Source organism: Pseudophryne corroboree, chromosome 11 (assembly GCF_028390025.1).
Source record: "Pseudophryne corroboree isolate aPseCor3 chromosome 11, aPseCor3.hap2, whole genome shotgun sequence".
In the NCBI taxonomy this organism is placed as follows: domain Eukaryota; kingdom Metazoa; phylum Chordata; class Amphibia; order Anura; family Myobatrachidae; genus Pseudophryne; species Pseudophryne corroboree.
Window position 1 is genome coordinate 96,833,809 of NC_086454.1, and position 16,421 is coordinate 96,850,229.

General features: G+C 46.7%; 1 protein-coding gene across 1 annotated transcript in view; it reads left to right on the forward strand.

Moving 5' to 3' along the window:
- Positions 1 to 288: 288 nt before the first annotated feature.
- The window catches only part of ACP2 (acid phosphatase 2, lysosomal), a 68,058-nt gene continuing 51,925 nt past the window's right edge, over positions 289 to 16,421 (forward strand). The window contains exon 1 of the mRNA XM_063944638.1: positions 289 to 536. Within this exon, the coding sequence (XP_063800708.1) occupies positions 426 to 536 (111 nt within the window). The 5' untranslated portion in view covers positions 289 to 425. The remainder of the gene's footprint in view (positions 537 to 16,421) is intronic.

Genomic DNA, 16,421 nt, shown 5'->3' on the forward strand with positions numbered 1-16,421 from the left:
ATTGTGTATATAAATGTATGTATTTGTGTTCACTATATTATCCTGATGAAGGGGGTAATACCCCGAAACTTCTATTACATAATTTGCTGCTTTGCACTTTTACAGAGTCTGTGAGTGTCGTGTGTGTGTGTGTGTGTGTGTGTGTGTGTGTGTGTGTGTATATATAATTACTCCTGAAAGCACACCACTACGGAGACACGCCCACTGCCATTCATAGAGATTAATTATACATGGACTGGACAGAGCATAGCGACTCAATTGAGTCACGTGGTCTGATTAGCGGACATCTTTGTACTCCCGGAACTGAAGTCGGCGCCGCCCGTTGATGACGCACATGATGCCGCCCGTGTGACACCGTAGTTGCCTTCCCCCTGGGAAGTGCATCCCAGCTGGAGGAGTTCCGAGGCCGGGCGTTCTTCTGAGAGATGGCTGTAAAGATCGCCGGCCTGGGCTTCTTCTCCCCGCTGTTGCTGTGCTGGCTGATCTTGGCAGCTGTACTCCTGGCACAGGCTCGCCAGCTTCGCTTCGTCACTGTGGTGAGTGGGGGTTCCGGGGTGACGTCACCTGCTGCCTGTACTACAGGATAAGAACCCGGAAGTGGGCCATATACAGCAGTATGCAATAAAAGACACAGGGGTCTCTGCCATTTATTTCTGCTTCTGCTAGGTCATTCATATGTCTGACAGTGTTTCCTGACAGGAGCATTATGCCAGCACTTACTGGCTTTCCTGGAACCATAATTTCTAATTGTGACAATGTTCTGCTCCTGCTTTCCCCAATTGGTCTCCAGTAGCATCCTTGAAAATATTAAATCCCATGTGCAGAGTAGTCTTTAACAATAGCTAAATAAGAAAAGGTTATTGGAAAAAAAAAAAAAAAAAATAAGGGGTGAAGCAGGAGCGCCCTGAAAAGAAACAGTAGAAAGTGCTGATAACTGCGCAATATGTGTGTTCTGCTTCCACTCTCTCATGGGGTATGGGTCGTTGGGTCAACTCAACTTAGGTCGACAGTCATTCTGTCAACCATGGAAGGTCGACATGGTCATTAGGTCGACAGGTCAAAAGGTAGACATGGGCTTTTGGACTTTTTTCGTGTTGTTTTCTTTTTAAAGTGACGGGGTACCCCAATTTGTGCAACATGTCCTTTCGCCATGCTTCGGGCAAGGTGCCTCGCTACACTACCGCTGCGCTCGGCACAGTTTACCGTTCCCAATTGTAGTCCACGTGGACAGTGTCGGACTGAGGCATGTAGGGCCCACCGGGGGAATGCAATGGTAGGGGCCTATGTTTAGGGGTGTGGCTAGTCTGCTGAGGGGGTGTGGCCTGCCACCTCTTTGGTTTGACTAACCATTATAGAGTGCAAAGTCTGGGGCCCTTCATAAATATATACAGTAAATTCAGCTGCTGCATGCATGATAATGTACCAGATTAATAACAGCAATGCACTGTAGAAAATACACCATAGTCCAGTATAAGGTAACATATGTATGATGTATAATTCAAGTGCACAGTCTGGAACCTGATCCTTAGAGCAGGAGGTGGGCCCCCAGGCAGTGGGGCCCACCGGTGGTTTCCCCTGTACCTCTGTGGGCCAGTCCAAGCCTGCACGTGGATCGTCAAGTATGAAAAAGTCCCCCCCCCCCCAAAAAAAGTGAAAAACTCATGTTGACCTTTTGACCTGTCGACCTAGTACATGTCGACCTTCAGTGGTCCACTTAATGACTGTCGACCTAACGACCATACCCCATCTCATGTTATATTGTAGAAGTGACTGATCATTTTGGCATTCAGAAATAATCGCCATTAAGTCTGCGCAATATATGCAAACTTATTGGCACACACTCAGCAAACTAGGTTGTACTTTTAAATGAAAACCAATATGGCTGATAATGAGCCAGCTGTAATTGCATTTCTCGGACATCACAATATCGGGGTCACACATGCGGCATTTTTGGGACAAATTGACCGATATTGGCTGTAAAACTCACAGGACAAATCCCCAATTAAGGAAAACCCTTGCTCAGTGTCTGTAACTAATAATAGCGATGGTTCCAGTTTCAGATCAATTATCTGCTTTATATTGTTCTAAGATTGTAATTTAAAGCCACAGTGTGTCTGTGAGTCTCCCCGATTACCCGCAGTGGCTCATATATAAACACAATTGAAAACTTTTGATGTTTGCTTATTCTATCAACACATTGCATAACTATTATTCCACCCATTAATTACTAGGCTAGAGACCAGGAACTCCTTCCTCCGTTTTATTATAGATACTTATTCTGGTGTAATTAGCAATGTCTGAGCCTCAATAGCAAAGTTTTAATGGAACCCTATGTGTGCTATTATGTCATACATACCCTCAAGTCTGCTGCATACCCAGGCAATATCCAGTGGGGTACTAATTGCATTAGTGTTATCCTGGATACACTTGTTTTCTAACCTAACACACTATGCAATTATCGGGCCGAATTCCCAATAATCGGGTGTTCGTCCTGGTTTATTGTATAGTATGAACGATCGTTTTGGAGTTTTGCCAATAAATGTGAAAAATCTTGCCCACTAACACGCACCTATGATTATCCAGTCGGTCGGTCAAGACCAACAATCTCGGCCTTAATCTCCTGATACCGACCAGTGTGTGTGCTTTCTCAATAATCTGAACATATGTCCAGGTGTAACAATCAGGCAGTGTGTGGGTAAACCCATTGTTTCTCCCTCAGCCGATGTAACGCGAAAACGGCAGCACGCATATCGTGACCTTCCTCTAGCCGAATAACCGTCCCAATAAAAATAAGAATTTACTTACCGATAATTCTATTTCTCGGAGTCCGTAGTGGATGCTGGGGTTCCTGAAAGGACCAGGGGGAATAGCGGCTCCGCAGGAGACAGGGCACAAAAAGTAAAGCTTTAGGATCAGGTGGTGTGCACTGGCTCCTCCCCCTATGACCCTCCTCCAAGCCTCAGTTAGGATACTGTGCCCGGACGAGCGTACACAATAAGGAAGGATTTATGAATCCCGGGTAAGACTCATACCAGCCACACCAATCACACTGTACAACCTGTGATCTGAACCCAGTTAACAGTATGATAACAGCGGAGCCTCTGAAAGATGGCTCACAACAATAATAACCCGATTTTTGTAACTATGTACAAGTATTGCAGATAATCCGCACTTGGGATGGGCGCCCAGCATCCACTACGGACTCCGAGAAATAGAATTATCGGTAAGTAAATTCTTATTTTCTCTATCGTCCTAGTGGATGCTGGGGTTCCTGAAAGGACCATGGGGATTATACCAAAGCTCCCAAACGGGCGGGAGAGTGCGGATGACTCTGCAGCACCGAATGAGAGAACTCCAGGTCCTCCTTAGCCAGGTTATCAAATTTGTAGGATTTTACAAACGTGTTTGCCCCTGACTAAATAGCCGCTCGGCAAAGTTGTAAAGCCGAGACCCCTCGGGCAGCCGCCCAAGATGAGCCCACCTTCCTTGTGGAATGGGCATTTACATATTTTGGCTCTGGCAGGCCTGCCACAGAATGTGCAAGCTGAATTGTATTACACATCCAACTAGCAAAAGTCTGCTTAGAAGCAAGAGCACCCAGTTTGTTGGGTGCATACAGGATAACAGCAAGTCAGTTTTCCTGACTCCAGCCGTCCTGGAACCTATATTTTCAGGGCCCTGACCACATCTAGCAACTTGGAGTCCTCCAAGTCCCTAGTAGGCGCAAGACACCACAATAAGCTGGTTCAGGTGAAACACTGACACCACCTTAGGGAGAGAACTGGGGACGAGTCCGCAGCTCTGCCCTGTCCGAATGGACAAACAGATATGGGCTTTTTTGAGAAAAAAACCACCAATTTGACACTCGCCTGGTCCAGGCCAGGTCCAAGAGCATGTTCACTTTTCATGTGAGATGCTTCAAATCCACAGATTTGACTGGTTTTAAACCAATGTGTTTTGAGGAATCCCAGAACTACGTTGAGATCCCACAGTGCCACTGGAGGCACAAAAGGGGGTTGTATATGCAATACTCCCTTGACAAACTTCTGGACTTCAGGAACTGAAGCCAATTCTTTCTGGAAGAAAAATCGACAGGGCCGAAATTTGAACCTTAATGGACCCCAATTTGAGGCCCATAGACACTCCTGTTTGCAGGAAATGCAGGAATCGACCGAGTTGAAATTTCTTCGTGGGGCCTTCCTGGCCTCACACCACGCAACATATTTTCGCCACATGTGGTGATAGTGTTGTGCGGTCACCTCCTTTCTGGCTTTGACCAGGGTAGGAATGACCTCTTCCTGAATGCCTTTTCCCTTAGGATCCGGCGTTCCACCGCCATGCCGTCAAACGCAGCTGCGGTAAGTCTTGGAACAGACATGGTACTTGCTGAAACAAGTCCCTTCTTAGCGGCAGAGGCCATAAGTCCTCTGTGAGCATCTCTTGAAGTTCCGGGTACCAAGTCCTTCTTGGCCAATCCGGAGCCATGAGTATAGTTCTTGCTCCTCTACGTCTTATAATTCTCAGTACCTTAGGTATGAAAAGCAGAGGATGGAACACATACACCGACTGGTACACCCACGGTGTTACCAGAACGTCCACAGCTATTGCCTGAGGGTCTCTTAACCTGGCGCAATACCTGTCCCGTTTTTTGTTCAGACGGGACGCCATCATGTCCACCTTTGGTAATTCCCAACGGTTTACAATCATGTGGAAAACTTCCCCATGAAGTTCCCACTCTGCCGGGTGGAGGTCGTGCCTACTGAGGAAGTCTGCTTCCCAGTTTCCATTCCCGGAATGAAACACTGCTGACAGTGCTATCACATGATTTTCCGCCCAGCGAAAAGTCCTTGCAGTTTTTGCCACTGCCCTCCTGCTTCTTGTGCCGCCCTGTCTATTTACGTGGGCGACTGCCGTAATGTTTTATCCCACTGGATCAATACCGGCTGACCTTGAAGCAGAGGTCTTGCTAAGCTTAGAGCATTATAAATTTACCCTTAGCTATATTTATGTGGAGAAAAGTCTCCAGACTTGATCACACTCCCTGGAAATTTTTTCCTTGTGTGACTGCTCCCCAGCCTCTCGGGCTGGCCTCCGTGGTCACCAACATCCAAAACTGAATGCCGAATCTGCGGCCCTCTAGAAGATGAGCACTCTGTAACCACCACAGGAGAGACACCCTTGTCCTTGGATATAGGGTTATCCGCTGATGCATCTGAAGATGCGATCCGGACCATTTGTCCAGCAGATCCCACTGAAAAGTTCTTGCATGAAATCTGCCGACTGGAATTGCTTCGAAGGAAGTCACCATTTTTTTACCATGGCCCTTGTGCAATGATGCACTGATTTTAGGAGGTTCCTGACTAGCTCGGATAACTCCCTGGCTTTCTCTTCCGGGAGAAACACCTTTTTCTGGACTGTGTCCAGAATCATCCCTAAGCACAGGAGACTTGTTGTCGGGATCAGCTGCGATTTTGGAATATTTAGAATCCACCCCTGCTGTTGTAACAGTATCCGAGATAGTGCTACTCCGACCTCCAACTGTTCCCTGGACTTTGCCCTTATCAGGAGATCGTCCAAGTAAGGGATAATTAAGACGCCTTTTCTTCGAAGAAGAACCATCATTTCGGCCATTACCTTGGTAAAGACCCGGGGTGCCGTGGACAATCCAAACGGCAGCGTCTGAAACTGATAGTGACAGTTCTGTACCACGAACCTGAGGTACCCTTAGTGATAAGGGCAAATTTGGGACATGGAGGTAAGCATCCCTGATGTCTCGGGACACCATATAGTCCCCTTCTTCCCGGTTCGTTATCACTGCTCTGAGTGACTCCATCTTGACTTGAACCTTTGTAAGTGTTCAAATTTTTTTAGATTTAGAATAGGTCTCACCTAGCCTTCTGGCTTCAGTACCACAATATAGTGTGGAATAATACCCCTTTTCTTGTTGTAGGAGGGGTAATTTAATTATCACCTGCTGGGAATACAGCTCGTGAATTGTTTCCCATACTGCCTCCTTGTCGGAGGGAGACCTTGGTAAAGCAGACTTCAGGAGCCTGCGCAGGGGAAACGTCTCGACATTCCAATCTGTACCCCTGGGATACTACTTGTAGGATCCAGGGGTCCTGTACGGTCTCAGCGTCATGCTGAGAGCTTGTCAGAAGCGGTGGAACGCTTCTGTTCCTGGGAATGGGCTGCCTGCTGCAGTCTTCTTCCCTTTCCTCTATCCCTGGGCAGATATGATCTTATAGGGACGAAAGGACTGAAGCTGAAAAGACGGTGTCTTTTTCTGCAGAGATGTGACTTAGGGTAAAAAACGGTGGATTTTCCAGCAGTTGCCGTGGCCACCAGGTCCGATGGACCGACCCCAAATAACTCCTCTTCCTTTATACGGCAATACACCTTTGTGCCATTTGGAATCTGCATCACCTGACCACTGTCGTGTCCATAAACATCTTCTGGCAGATATGGACATCGCACTTACTCTTGATGCCAGAGTGCAAATATCCCTCTGTGCATCTCGCATATATAGAAATGCATCCTTTAAATGCTCTATAGTCAATAAAATACTGTCCCTGTCAAGGGTATCAATATTTTTAGTCAGGGAATCCGACCAAGCCACCCCAGCTCTGCACATCCAGGCTGAGGCGATCGCTGGTCGCAGTATAACACCAGTATGTGTGTATATACTTTTCTCTATCGTCCTAGTGGATGCTGGGGTTCCTGAAAGGACCATGGGGAATAGCGGCTCCGCAGGAGACAGGGCACAAAAAGTAAAGCTTTAGGATCAGGTGGTGTGCACTGGCTCCTCCCCCTATGACCCTCCTCCAAGCCAGTTAGATTTTTGTGCCCGGCCGAGAAGGGTGCAATCTAGGTGGCTCTCCTAAAGAGCTGCTTAGGAAAGTTTAGCTTAGGTTTTTTATTTTACAGTGAGTCCTGCTGGCAACAGGATCACTGCAACGAGGGACTTAGGGGAGAAGAAGTGAACTCACCTGCGTGCAGGATGGATTGGCTTCTTGGCTACTGGACATCAGCTCCAGAGGGACGATCACAGGTACAGCCTGGATGGTCACCGGAGCCTTGCCGCCGGCCCCCTTGCAGATGCTGAAGTAAGAAGAGGTCCAGAATCGGCGGCAGAAGACTCCTCAGTCTTCTAAAGGTAGCGCACAGCACTGCAGCTGTGCGCCATTTTCCTCTCAGCACACTTCACACGGCAGTCACTGAGGGTGCAGGGCGCTGGGAGGGGGGCGCCCTGGGAGGCAAATGAATACCTATTTTGGCTAAAAATACCTCACATATAGCCTCCGGAGGCTATATGGAGATATTTAACCCCTGCCAGAATCCGTTAAGAGCGGGAGACGAGGCCGCCGAAAAAGGGGCGGGGCCTATCTCCTCAGCACACAGCGCCATTTTCCCTCACAGAAAGGCTGGAGGGAAGGCTCCCAGGCTCTCCCCTGCACTGCACTACAGAAACAGGGTTAAAACAGAGAGGGGGGGCACTAATTTGGCGATATGCTTATATATATATTAAGATGCTATAAGGGAAAACACTTATATAAGGTTGTCCCTATATAATTATAGCGTTTTTGGTGTGTGCTGGCAAACTCTCCCTCTGTCTCTCCAAAGGGCTAGTGGGTCCTGTCCTCTATCAGAGCATTCCCTGTGTGTGTGCTGTGTGTCGGTACGTGTGTGTCGACAGGTAGGAGGACGATGTTGGTGAGGAGGCGGAGCAATTGCCTGTAATGGTGATGTCACTCTCTAGGGAGTCGACACCGGAATGGATGGCTTATTTAGGAAATTACGTGATAATGTCAACACGCTGCAAGGTCGGTTGACGACATGAGACGGCCGACAAACAATTAGTACGGTCCAGACGTCTCAAAAACACCGTCAAGGGTTTTAAAACGCCCGTTTACTTTAGTCGGTCGACACAGACACAGACAGGGACACTGAATCCAGTGTCGACGGTGAATAAACAAACGTATTCCTTATTAGGGCCACACGTTAAAGGCAATGAAGGAGGTGTTACGTATTTCTGATACTACAAGTACCACAAAAGAGGGTATTATGTGGGATGTGAAAAAACTACCATAGTTTTTCCTGAATCAGATAAATTAAATAAAGTGTGTGATGATGCGTGGGTTCCCCCCGATAGAAAATTATGGGCGGTATACCCTTTCCCGCCAGAAGTTAGGGCGCGTTGGGAAACACCCTTTAAGGTGGATAAGGCGCTCACACGCTTATCAAAACAAGTGGCGGTACCGTCTATAGATAGGGCCGTCCTCAAGGACCAGCTGACAAGGCTGGAAAATATAATAAAAAGTATATACACACATACTGGTGTTATACTGCGGCCAGCGATCGCCTCAGCCTGGATGTGCAGAGCTAGGGTGGCTTGGTCGGATTCCCTGACTAAAAATATTGATACCCTTGACAGGGACAGTATTTTATTGACTATAGAGCATTTCTATATATGCGAGATGCACAGAGGGATATTTGCACTCTGGCATCATGAATAAACGCGATGTCCATAACTGCCAGAAGATGTTATGGACACGACAGTGGTCAGGTGATGCAGATTCCAAACGGCACAGTATGGCCGTATACAGGAAGAGGACTTGTTTGGGGTCGGTCCATCGGACCTGGTGGTCACGGCAACTGCTGGAAAATCCACCGTTTTTTTACCCTAAGTCACATCTCTGCAGAAAAAGACACCGTCTTTTCAGCCTCAGTCCTCTCGTCCCTATAAGAACATATCTGCCCAGGGATAGAGGAAAGGGAAGAAGACTGCAGCAGGCAGCCCATTCCCAGGAACAGAAGCGTTCCACCGCTTCTGACAAGTTCTCAGCATGGCGCTGAGACCGTACAGGACCCCTGGATCCTACAAGTAGTATCCCGGGGGTACAGATGGGAATGTCGAGACGTTTCCCCTTCGCAGGCTCCTGAAGTCTGCTTTACCAAGTCTCCCTCCGACAAGGAGGTAGTATGGGAAAAAATTCACAAGCTGTATTCCCAGCAGGTGATAATTAAATTACCCCTCCTACTACAGAAAAGGGGTATTATTCCACACTATATTGTGGTACTGAAGCCAGAAGGCTAGGTGAGACTTATTCTAAAAATTTTTTTTTGAACACTTACAAAGGTTCAAATTAAGATGAAGTCACTCATGAGCAGTGATAACGAACCAGGAATAAGGGGACTATATAGTGTCCCGGGACATCAGGGATGCTTACCTCTATGTCCCAAATTTGCCCTTCTCACTAAGGGTACCTCAGGTTCGTGGTGCAGAACTGTCACTATCAGTTTCAGACGCTGCCGTTTGGATTGTCCACGGCACCCTGGGGTCTTTACCAAGGTAATGGCCGAATTGATGATTCTTCTTCGAAGAAAAGGCGTCTTAATTATCCCTTACTTGGACGATCTCCTGATAGGGGCATAGTCCAGGGAACAGTTGGAGGTCGGAGTAGCACTATCTCGGATACTGCTACAATCAGCACGGGTGGATTCTAAATATTCCAAAATCGCAGCTGATCCCGACGACACGTCTGCTGTGCCTAGGGATGATTCTGGACACAGTCCAGAAAAAGGTGTTTCTCCCGGAAGAGAAAGCCAGGGAGTTATCCGAGCAAGTCAGGAACCTCCTAAAAACAGTGCATCATTGCACAAGGGTCCTGGTAAAAATGGTGGCTTCCTACGAAGCAATTCCATTCGGCAGATTTCACGTAAGAACTTTTCAGTGGGATCTGCTGGACAAATGGTCCGGATCGCATCTTCAGATGCATCAGCGGATAACCCAATATCCAAGGACAAGGGTGTCTCTCCTGTGGTGGTTATAGAGTGCTCATCTTCTAGAGGGCAGCAGATTCGGCATTCAGGATTGGATGCTGGTAACCACGGAGCCCAGCCTGAGAGGCTGGGGAGCAGTCACACAAGGAAAAAATTTCCAGGGAGTGTGATCAAGTATGGAGACTTTTCTCCACATAAATATACTGGAGCTAAGGGTAAATTTATAATGCTCTAAGCTTAGCAAGACCTCTGCTTCAAGGTCAGCCGGTATTGATCCAGTGGGAAAAACATCACGGCAGTCGCCCACGTAAACAGACAGGGCGACACAAGAAGCAGGAGGGCAATGGCAGAAACTGCAAGGACTTTTCGCTGGGCGGAAAATCATGTGATAACACTGTCAGCAGTTTTTCATCCCGGGAATGGAAACTGGGAAGCAGACTTCCTCAGCACGACCTCCACCCGGGAGAGTGGAAACTTCATTGAGAAGTTTTTTCCACATGATTGTAAACCGTTGGGAAATACCAAAGGTGGACATGATGGCGTCCCGTCTGAACAAAAAACGGGACAGGTATTGCGCCAGGTCAAGAGACCCTCAGGCAATAGATGTGGACGTTCTGGTAACACCGTGGGTGTACCAGTCGGTGTATGTGTTCCCTCCTCTGCTTCTCATACCTAAGGTGCTGAGAATTATAAGACGTAGAGGAGTAAGAACTATACTCATGGCTCCGGATTGGCCAAGAAAGACTTGGTACCCGGAACTTCAAGAGATGCTTACAGAGGTCTTATGGCCTCTGCCGCTAAGAAGGGACTTGCTTCAGCAAGTACCATGTCTGTTCCAAGACTTACCGCAGCTGCGTTTGTCGGCATGGCGATGGAAAGCCGGATCCTAAGGGAAAAAAGGCATTCCGGAAGAGGTCATTCCTACCCTGGTCAAAGCCAGAAAGGAGGTGACCGCACAACATTATCACCACGTGTGGCGAAAATATGTTGCGTGGTGTGAGGCCAGGAAGGCCCCACAAAGAAATTTCAACTCGGTCGTTTCCTGCATTTCCTGCAAACAGGAGTGTCTATGGGCCTCAAATTGGGGTCCATTAAGGTTCAAATTCGGCCCTGTAAATTTTCTTCCAGAAAGAATTGGTTTCAGTTCCTGAAGTCCAGAAGTTTGTCAAGGGAGTATTGCATATACAAACCCCTTTTTTGTGCCTCCAGTGGCACTGTGGGATCTCAACGTAGTTCTGGGATTCCTCAAATCACATTGGTTTAAAACCAGTCAAATATGTGGATTTGAAGCATCTCACATAAAAAGTGACCATGCTCTTGGCCCTGGCCTGGACCAGGCGAGTGTCAAATTGGTGGTTTTTTCTCAAAAAAGCCCATATCTGTTTGTCCATTCGGACAGGGCAGAGCTGCGGACTCGTCCCCAGTTCTCTCCCTAAGGTGGTGTCAGTGTTTCACCTGAACCAGCTTATTGTGGTGCCTTGCACCTACTAGGGACTTGGAGGACTCCAAGTTGCTAGGAGTTGTCAGGGCCCTGAAAATATGTTCCAGGACAGCTGGAGTCAGAAAATCTGACTCGCTGTTTATACTGTATGCACCCGACAAGTTGGGTGCGCCTGCTTCTAAGCAGGCGATTGCTCGTTGGATTTGTAACACAATTCAACTTGCACATTCTGAGGCAGGCCTGCCACAGTCTAAATCGGTTAAGGCCCATTCCACAAGGAAGGTGGGCTCATCTTGGGCGGCTGCCCGAGAGGTCTCGGCATTACAACTCTGCCGAGCAGCTACGTGGTCAGGGGAGAACACGTTTGTAAAATTCTACAAATTTGATATCCTGGCAAAAGAGGACCTGGAGTTCTCTCATTCGGTGCTGCAGAGTCATCCGCACTCTCCCGCCCGTTTGGGAGCTTTGGTATAATCCCCATGGTCCTTTCAGGAACCCCAGCATCCACTAGGACGATAGAGAAAATAAGAATTTACTTACCGATAATTCTATTTCTCGGAGTCCGTAGTGGATGCTGGGCGCCCATCCCAAGTGCGGATTATCTGCAATACTTGTACATAGTTACAAAAATCGGGTTATTATTGTTGTGAGCCATCTTTTTAGAGGCTCCGCTGTTATCATACTGTTAACTGGGTTTAGATCACAAGTTGTACGGTGTGATTGGTGTGGCTGGTATGAGTCTTACCCGGGATTCAAAATTCCTCCCTTATTGTGTACGCTCGTCCGGGCACAGTACCTAACTGGCTTGGAGGAGGGTCATAGGGGGAGGAGCCAGTGCACACCACCTGATCCTAAAGCTTTACTTTTTGTGCCCTGTCTCCTGCGGAGCCGCTATTCCCCATGGTCCTTTCAGGAACCCCAGCATCCACTACGGACTCCGAGAAATAGAATTATCGGTAAGTAAATTCTTATTTTTATGATATTTTCCAGCCTCCTGTCAGCTGGCTCCTTGAGGACGGCCCTATCTATAGACGGTACCGCCACTTGTTCTGATAAGCGTGTGAGCGCCTTATCCACCCTAAGGGGTGTTTCCCAACGCGCCCTAACTTCTGGCGGGAAAGGGTATACCGCCCATATTTTCTATCGGGGGGAACCCACGCATCATCACACACTTCATTTAATTTATCTGATTCAGGAAAAACTACGGTAGTTTTTTCACATCCCACATAATACCCTCTTTTGTGGTACTTGTAGTATCAGAAATATGTAACACCTCCTTCATTGCCCTTAACGTGTGGCCCTAATAAGGAATACGTTTGTTTATTCACCGTCGACACTGGATTCAGTGTCCCTGTCTGTGTCTGTGTCGACCGACTAAAGTAAACGGGCGTTTTAAAACCCCTGACGGTGTTTTTGAGACGTCTGGACCGGTACTAATTGTTTGTCGGCCGTCTCATGTCGTCAACCGACCTTGCCGCGTGTTGACATTATCACGTAATTCCCTAAATAAGCCATCCATTCCGGTGTCGACTCCCTAGAGAGTGACATCACCATTACAGGCAATTGCTCCGCCTCCTCACCAACATCGTCCTCATACATGTCGACACACACGTACCGACACACAGCACACACACAGGGAATGCTCTGATAGAGGACAGGACCTACTAGCCCTTTGGAGAGACAGAGGGAGAGTTTGCCAGCACACACCAAAAACGCTATAATTATATAGGGACAACCTTATATAAGTGTTTTCCCTTATAGCATCTTTTTTATATATTTCTAACGCCAAATTAGTGCCCCCCCTCTCTGTTTTAACCCTGTTTCTGTAGTGCAGTGCAGGGGAGAGCCTGGGAGCCTTCCCTCCAGCCTTTCTGTGAGGGAAAATGGCGCTGTGTGCTGAGGAGATAGGCCCCGCCCCTTTTTCGGCGGCCTCGTCTCCCGCTCTTAACGGATTCTGGTAGGGGTTAAATATCTCCATATAGCCCCCGGAGGCTATATGTGAGGTATTTTTAGCCAAAAATAGGTTTTCATTGCCTCCCAGGGCGCCCCCCTTCCAGCGCCCTGCACCCTCAGTGACTGCCGTGTGAAGTGTGCTGAGAGGAAATGGCGCACAGCTGCAGTGCTGTGCGCTACCTTAAGAAGACTGAGGAGTCTTCATGCCGCCGATTCTGGACCTTCTTCTTGTTTCAGCATCTGCAAGGGGGCCGGCGGCGAGGCTCCGGTGACCATCCAGGCTGTACCTGTGATCGTCCCTCTGGAGCTAATGTCCAGTAGCCAAAGAAGCCAATCCATCCTGCACGCAGGTGAGTTCACTTCTTCTCCCCTAAGTCCCTCGTTGCAGTGATCCTGTTGCCAGCAGGACTCACTGTAAAATAAAAAACCTAAGCTAAACTTTTCTAAGCAGCTCTTTAGGAGAGCCACCTAGATTGCACCCTTCTCGGCCGGGCACAAAAATCTAACTGAGGCTTGGAGGAGGGTCATAGGGGGAGGAGCCAGTGCACACCACCTGATCCTAAAGCTTTACTTTTTGTGCCCTGTCTCCTACGGAGCCGCTATTCCCCCTGGTCCTTTCAGGAACCCCAGCATCCACTAGGACGATAGAGAAAAGAGAAATCTGACAGTGTGTACGAATGGTGCATGTTGGGGGTCATTCCGAGTTGTTCGCTCGTTGCCGATTTTCGCTAAACTGCGATTAGTCGCTTACTGTGCATGTGCAAGATTCGCAGAGCGCATGCGCTTAGTTATTTTACACAAAAGTTAGGTATTTTACTCACAGCATAACGAGGATTTTTCATCGTTCTGGTGATCGTAGTGTGATTGACAGGAAGTGGGTGTTTCTGGGCGGAAACTGTCCGTTTTCTGGGAGTGTGCGAAAAAATGCTGGCGTTTCTGGGAAAAACGCGGGAGTGTCTGAAGAAACGGGGGAGTGTCTGGGCGAACGCTGGGCGTGTTTGTGACGTCAAACCAGGAACGAAACTGACTGAACTGATCGCAATGTAGGAGTAAGTCTCGAGCTACTCAGAAACTGCTAAGAAATTTCTATTCGCAATTCTGCTAATCTTTAGTTTGCAATTCTGCTATGCTAAGATACACTCCCAGAGGGCGGCGGCTTAGCGTGTGCAATGCTGCTAAAAGCAGCTAGCGAGCGAACAACTCGGAATGAGGGCCATTGTTCCTCTGGGCTGACTGGTATATTACGGTTACATGGACTGGCATTTCTACAGTTATGCCTCTGGGAAACCCATACTTCTGTGTGTTTTCGTATTAAAGGGTTACAAAATTATTTTTTTTCCATTATTTAAATTCTATTTATTTTTTAATGTAGTAGACAAAATGCACATAGTTCCTAAGAATATCCGAAACATGACAAACAAAAAAAAAAGCAATAATATGGAACAATAAAAGACAAGAGCATAATGCAGTAAGGTCTGTACATAAGATGACAGAACATATCACAATCAGTAGCTAATAATCAAAATAAAAGGCCTCATACCTGAATTGAATAGTTTTATAAGGGTAGGCATACTTACAGTATACAATACACAAATCATAAAGAAGACTACAGAGAAGACAAGATAACCCTGGTAGGGAGCACTCTTATCTGAGGTAACGAAATAATTTTTGTGTATTAATGAAACAATCTTAAAATTACAAATTTTATTAGATATGCCTTAAAAATTGAAATCTACATGATCCGTGTGAATTCACTAATAAATATGTGATCATGTGCGAAAATATATTGAAAAATATGGTCTTATCTAGATGACCTCAGTCAGAACAATTAGGTATATTCAAGTCCGTCTACGTAATAATTCCCTTACCACTGGTGTGTGGCTAAGTAAAGATATGTTAAAAATTAGACAGTGTGACCATCATCTTATCAATTGTATAGCCCATGTACAAATTCTCAGGGCAATAAATTTGAATCATAGGTCACTGATTGGTTATTTTTGGTTGGGTCACTTATACACCAGTATGAGGCCCAATTATCAAAGGAAAGTGTCTGTGAAGCCGTTTCTCAGAAATATAGTGGACATGGACATACCATCAGCCAGCCGTGTAATGGTGCCACCTGTGTGAAAAAATGATTAGTTTATGTTAGATCACACGCATGTACAAAATTAAGGGGTGTGAGGCACCGGTGCTTGAAAACAACGATCCAAAAAAGCCCTGGTTGCTCTATGTCAAAGGGTCATGTGTTAATCACTCAGAAAGAAATCAATTTACCTTTAATAAAGATTACAGTCGCTGCTGTGTAGAGGTGTGAGGTACATGTGCCTCCATTATCAGCAGTTGTCAACCATTCCACTTGCTGGCTTAAGGCAGGGGTGTGAGGTATCAGTGCTTAATGACAGCTATCCGGATAAACAGTTGCTCAGTATCAAACAGTCATGTAATGATCGCACCAAAGAAGTTATGCCTCAATTATCAACAGCTGGATACACCGATGTCTTGAGAGATAATTTTTCCTGAAAAAACTCACAGCATATCATTCCAACTCTCTATGCCATAATTTCTTCTACATACATTCCAACAGTTTAAGCAGGAGAACTAGAAATGATTTGTCAGTGCTTAATGACAGCTATCTAAATAAACAGTTGCTTGATGTCAAACAGTCATATGATGATCGCACCAGAGAAATTGTGCCTCAATTATCAACAGCTGGATCCACCCATGTCTGAGAGATAATCTACTCCTAAGGAACTCACAGCGTACTCACTATCCAAAGATCATATAGTAGTTATAAATATATAGCACACACAGAAAAACAGAAACCTTTTTTAGAATTGTTGATTACAATCGTGCTTTAACAGAGGTATGAGGCACATAAACCTCAATTTTTCAGCAGCTACCAAGCAGTTTCAGAATGCTGAATTCATAAAGTAGTAATTTCAAATGTTGATTACAATCGTGCTTTGACAGAGGTGTGAGGCATATATATCTCAATTTCTCAGCAACTACCAACCAGTTTCAAAATGCTGAGTTCATAACATAGTAATTTATTCTTTAAACACATAGAGGGTGTGTAAAAGTGGCCAAGATACAGGTTGGCAAGACGGGAGAACCCTTCTGCTGTTCTCCCGTCTTGCCAACAGGTATAGGACGAGGAATGAGAGAGGGTAGGTGCGCCCAACTTGGCCAGAAGGAAGGAAGAGGAGGTATCAAGCAAGGAGACTATGGCAAGTACTCTCTGGTG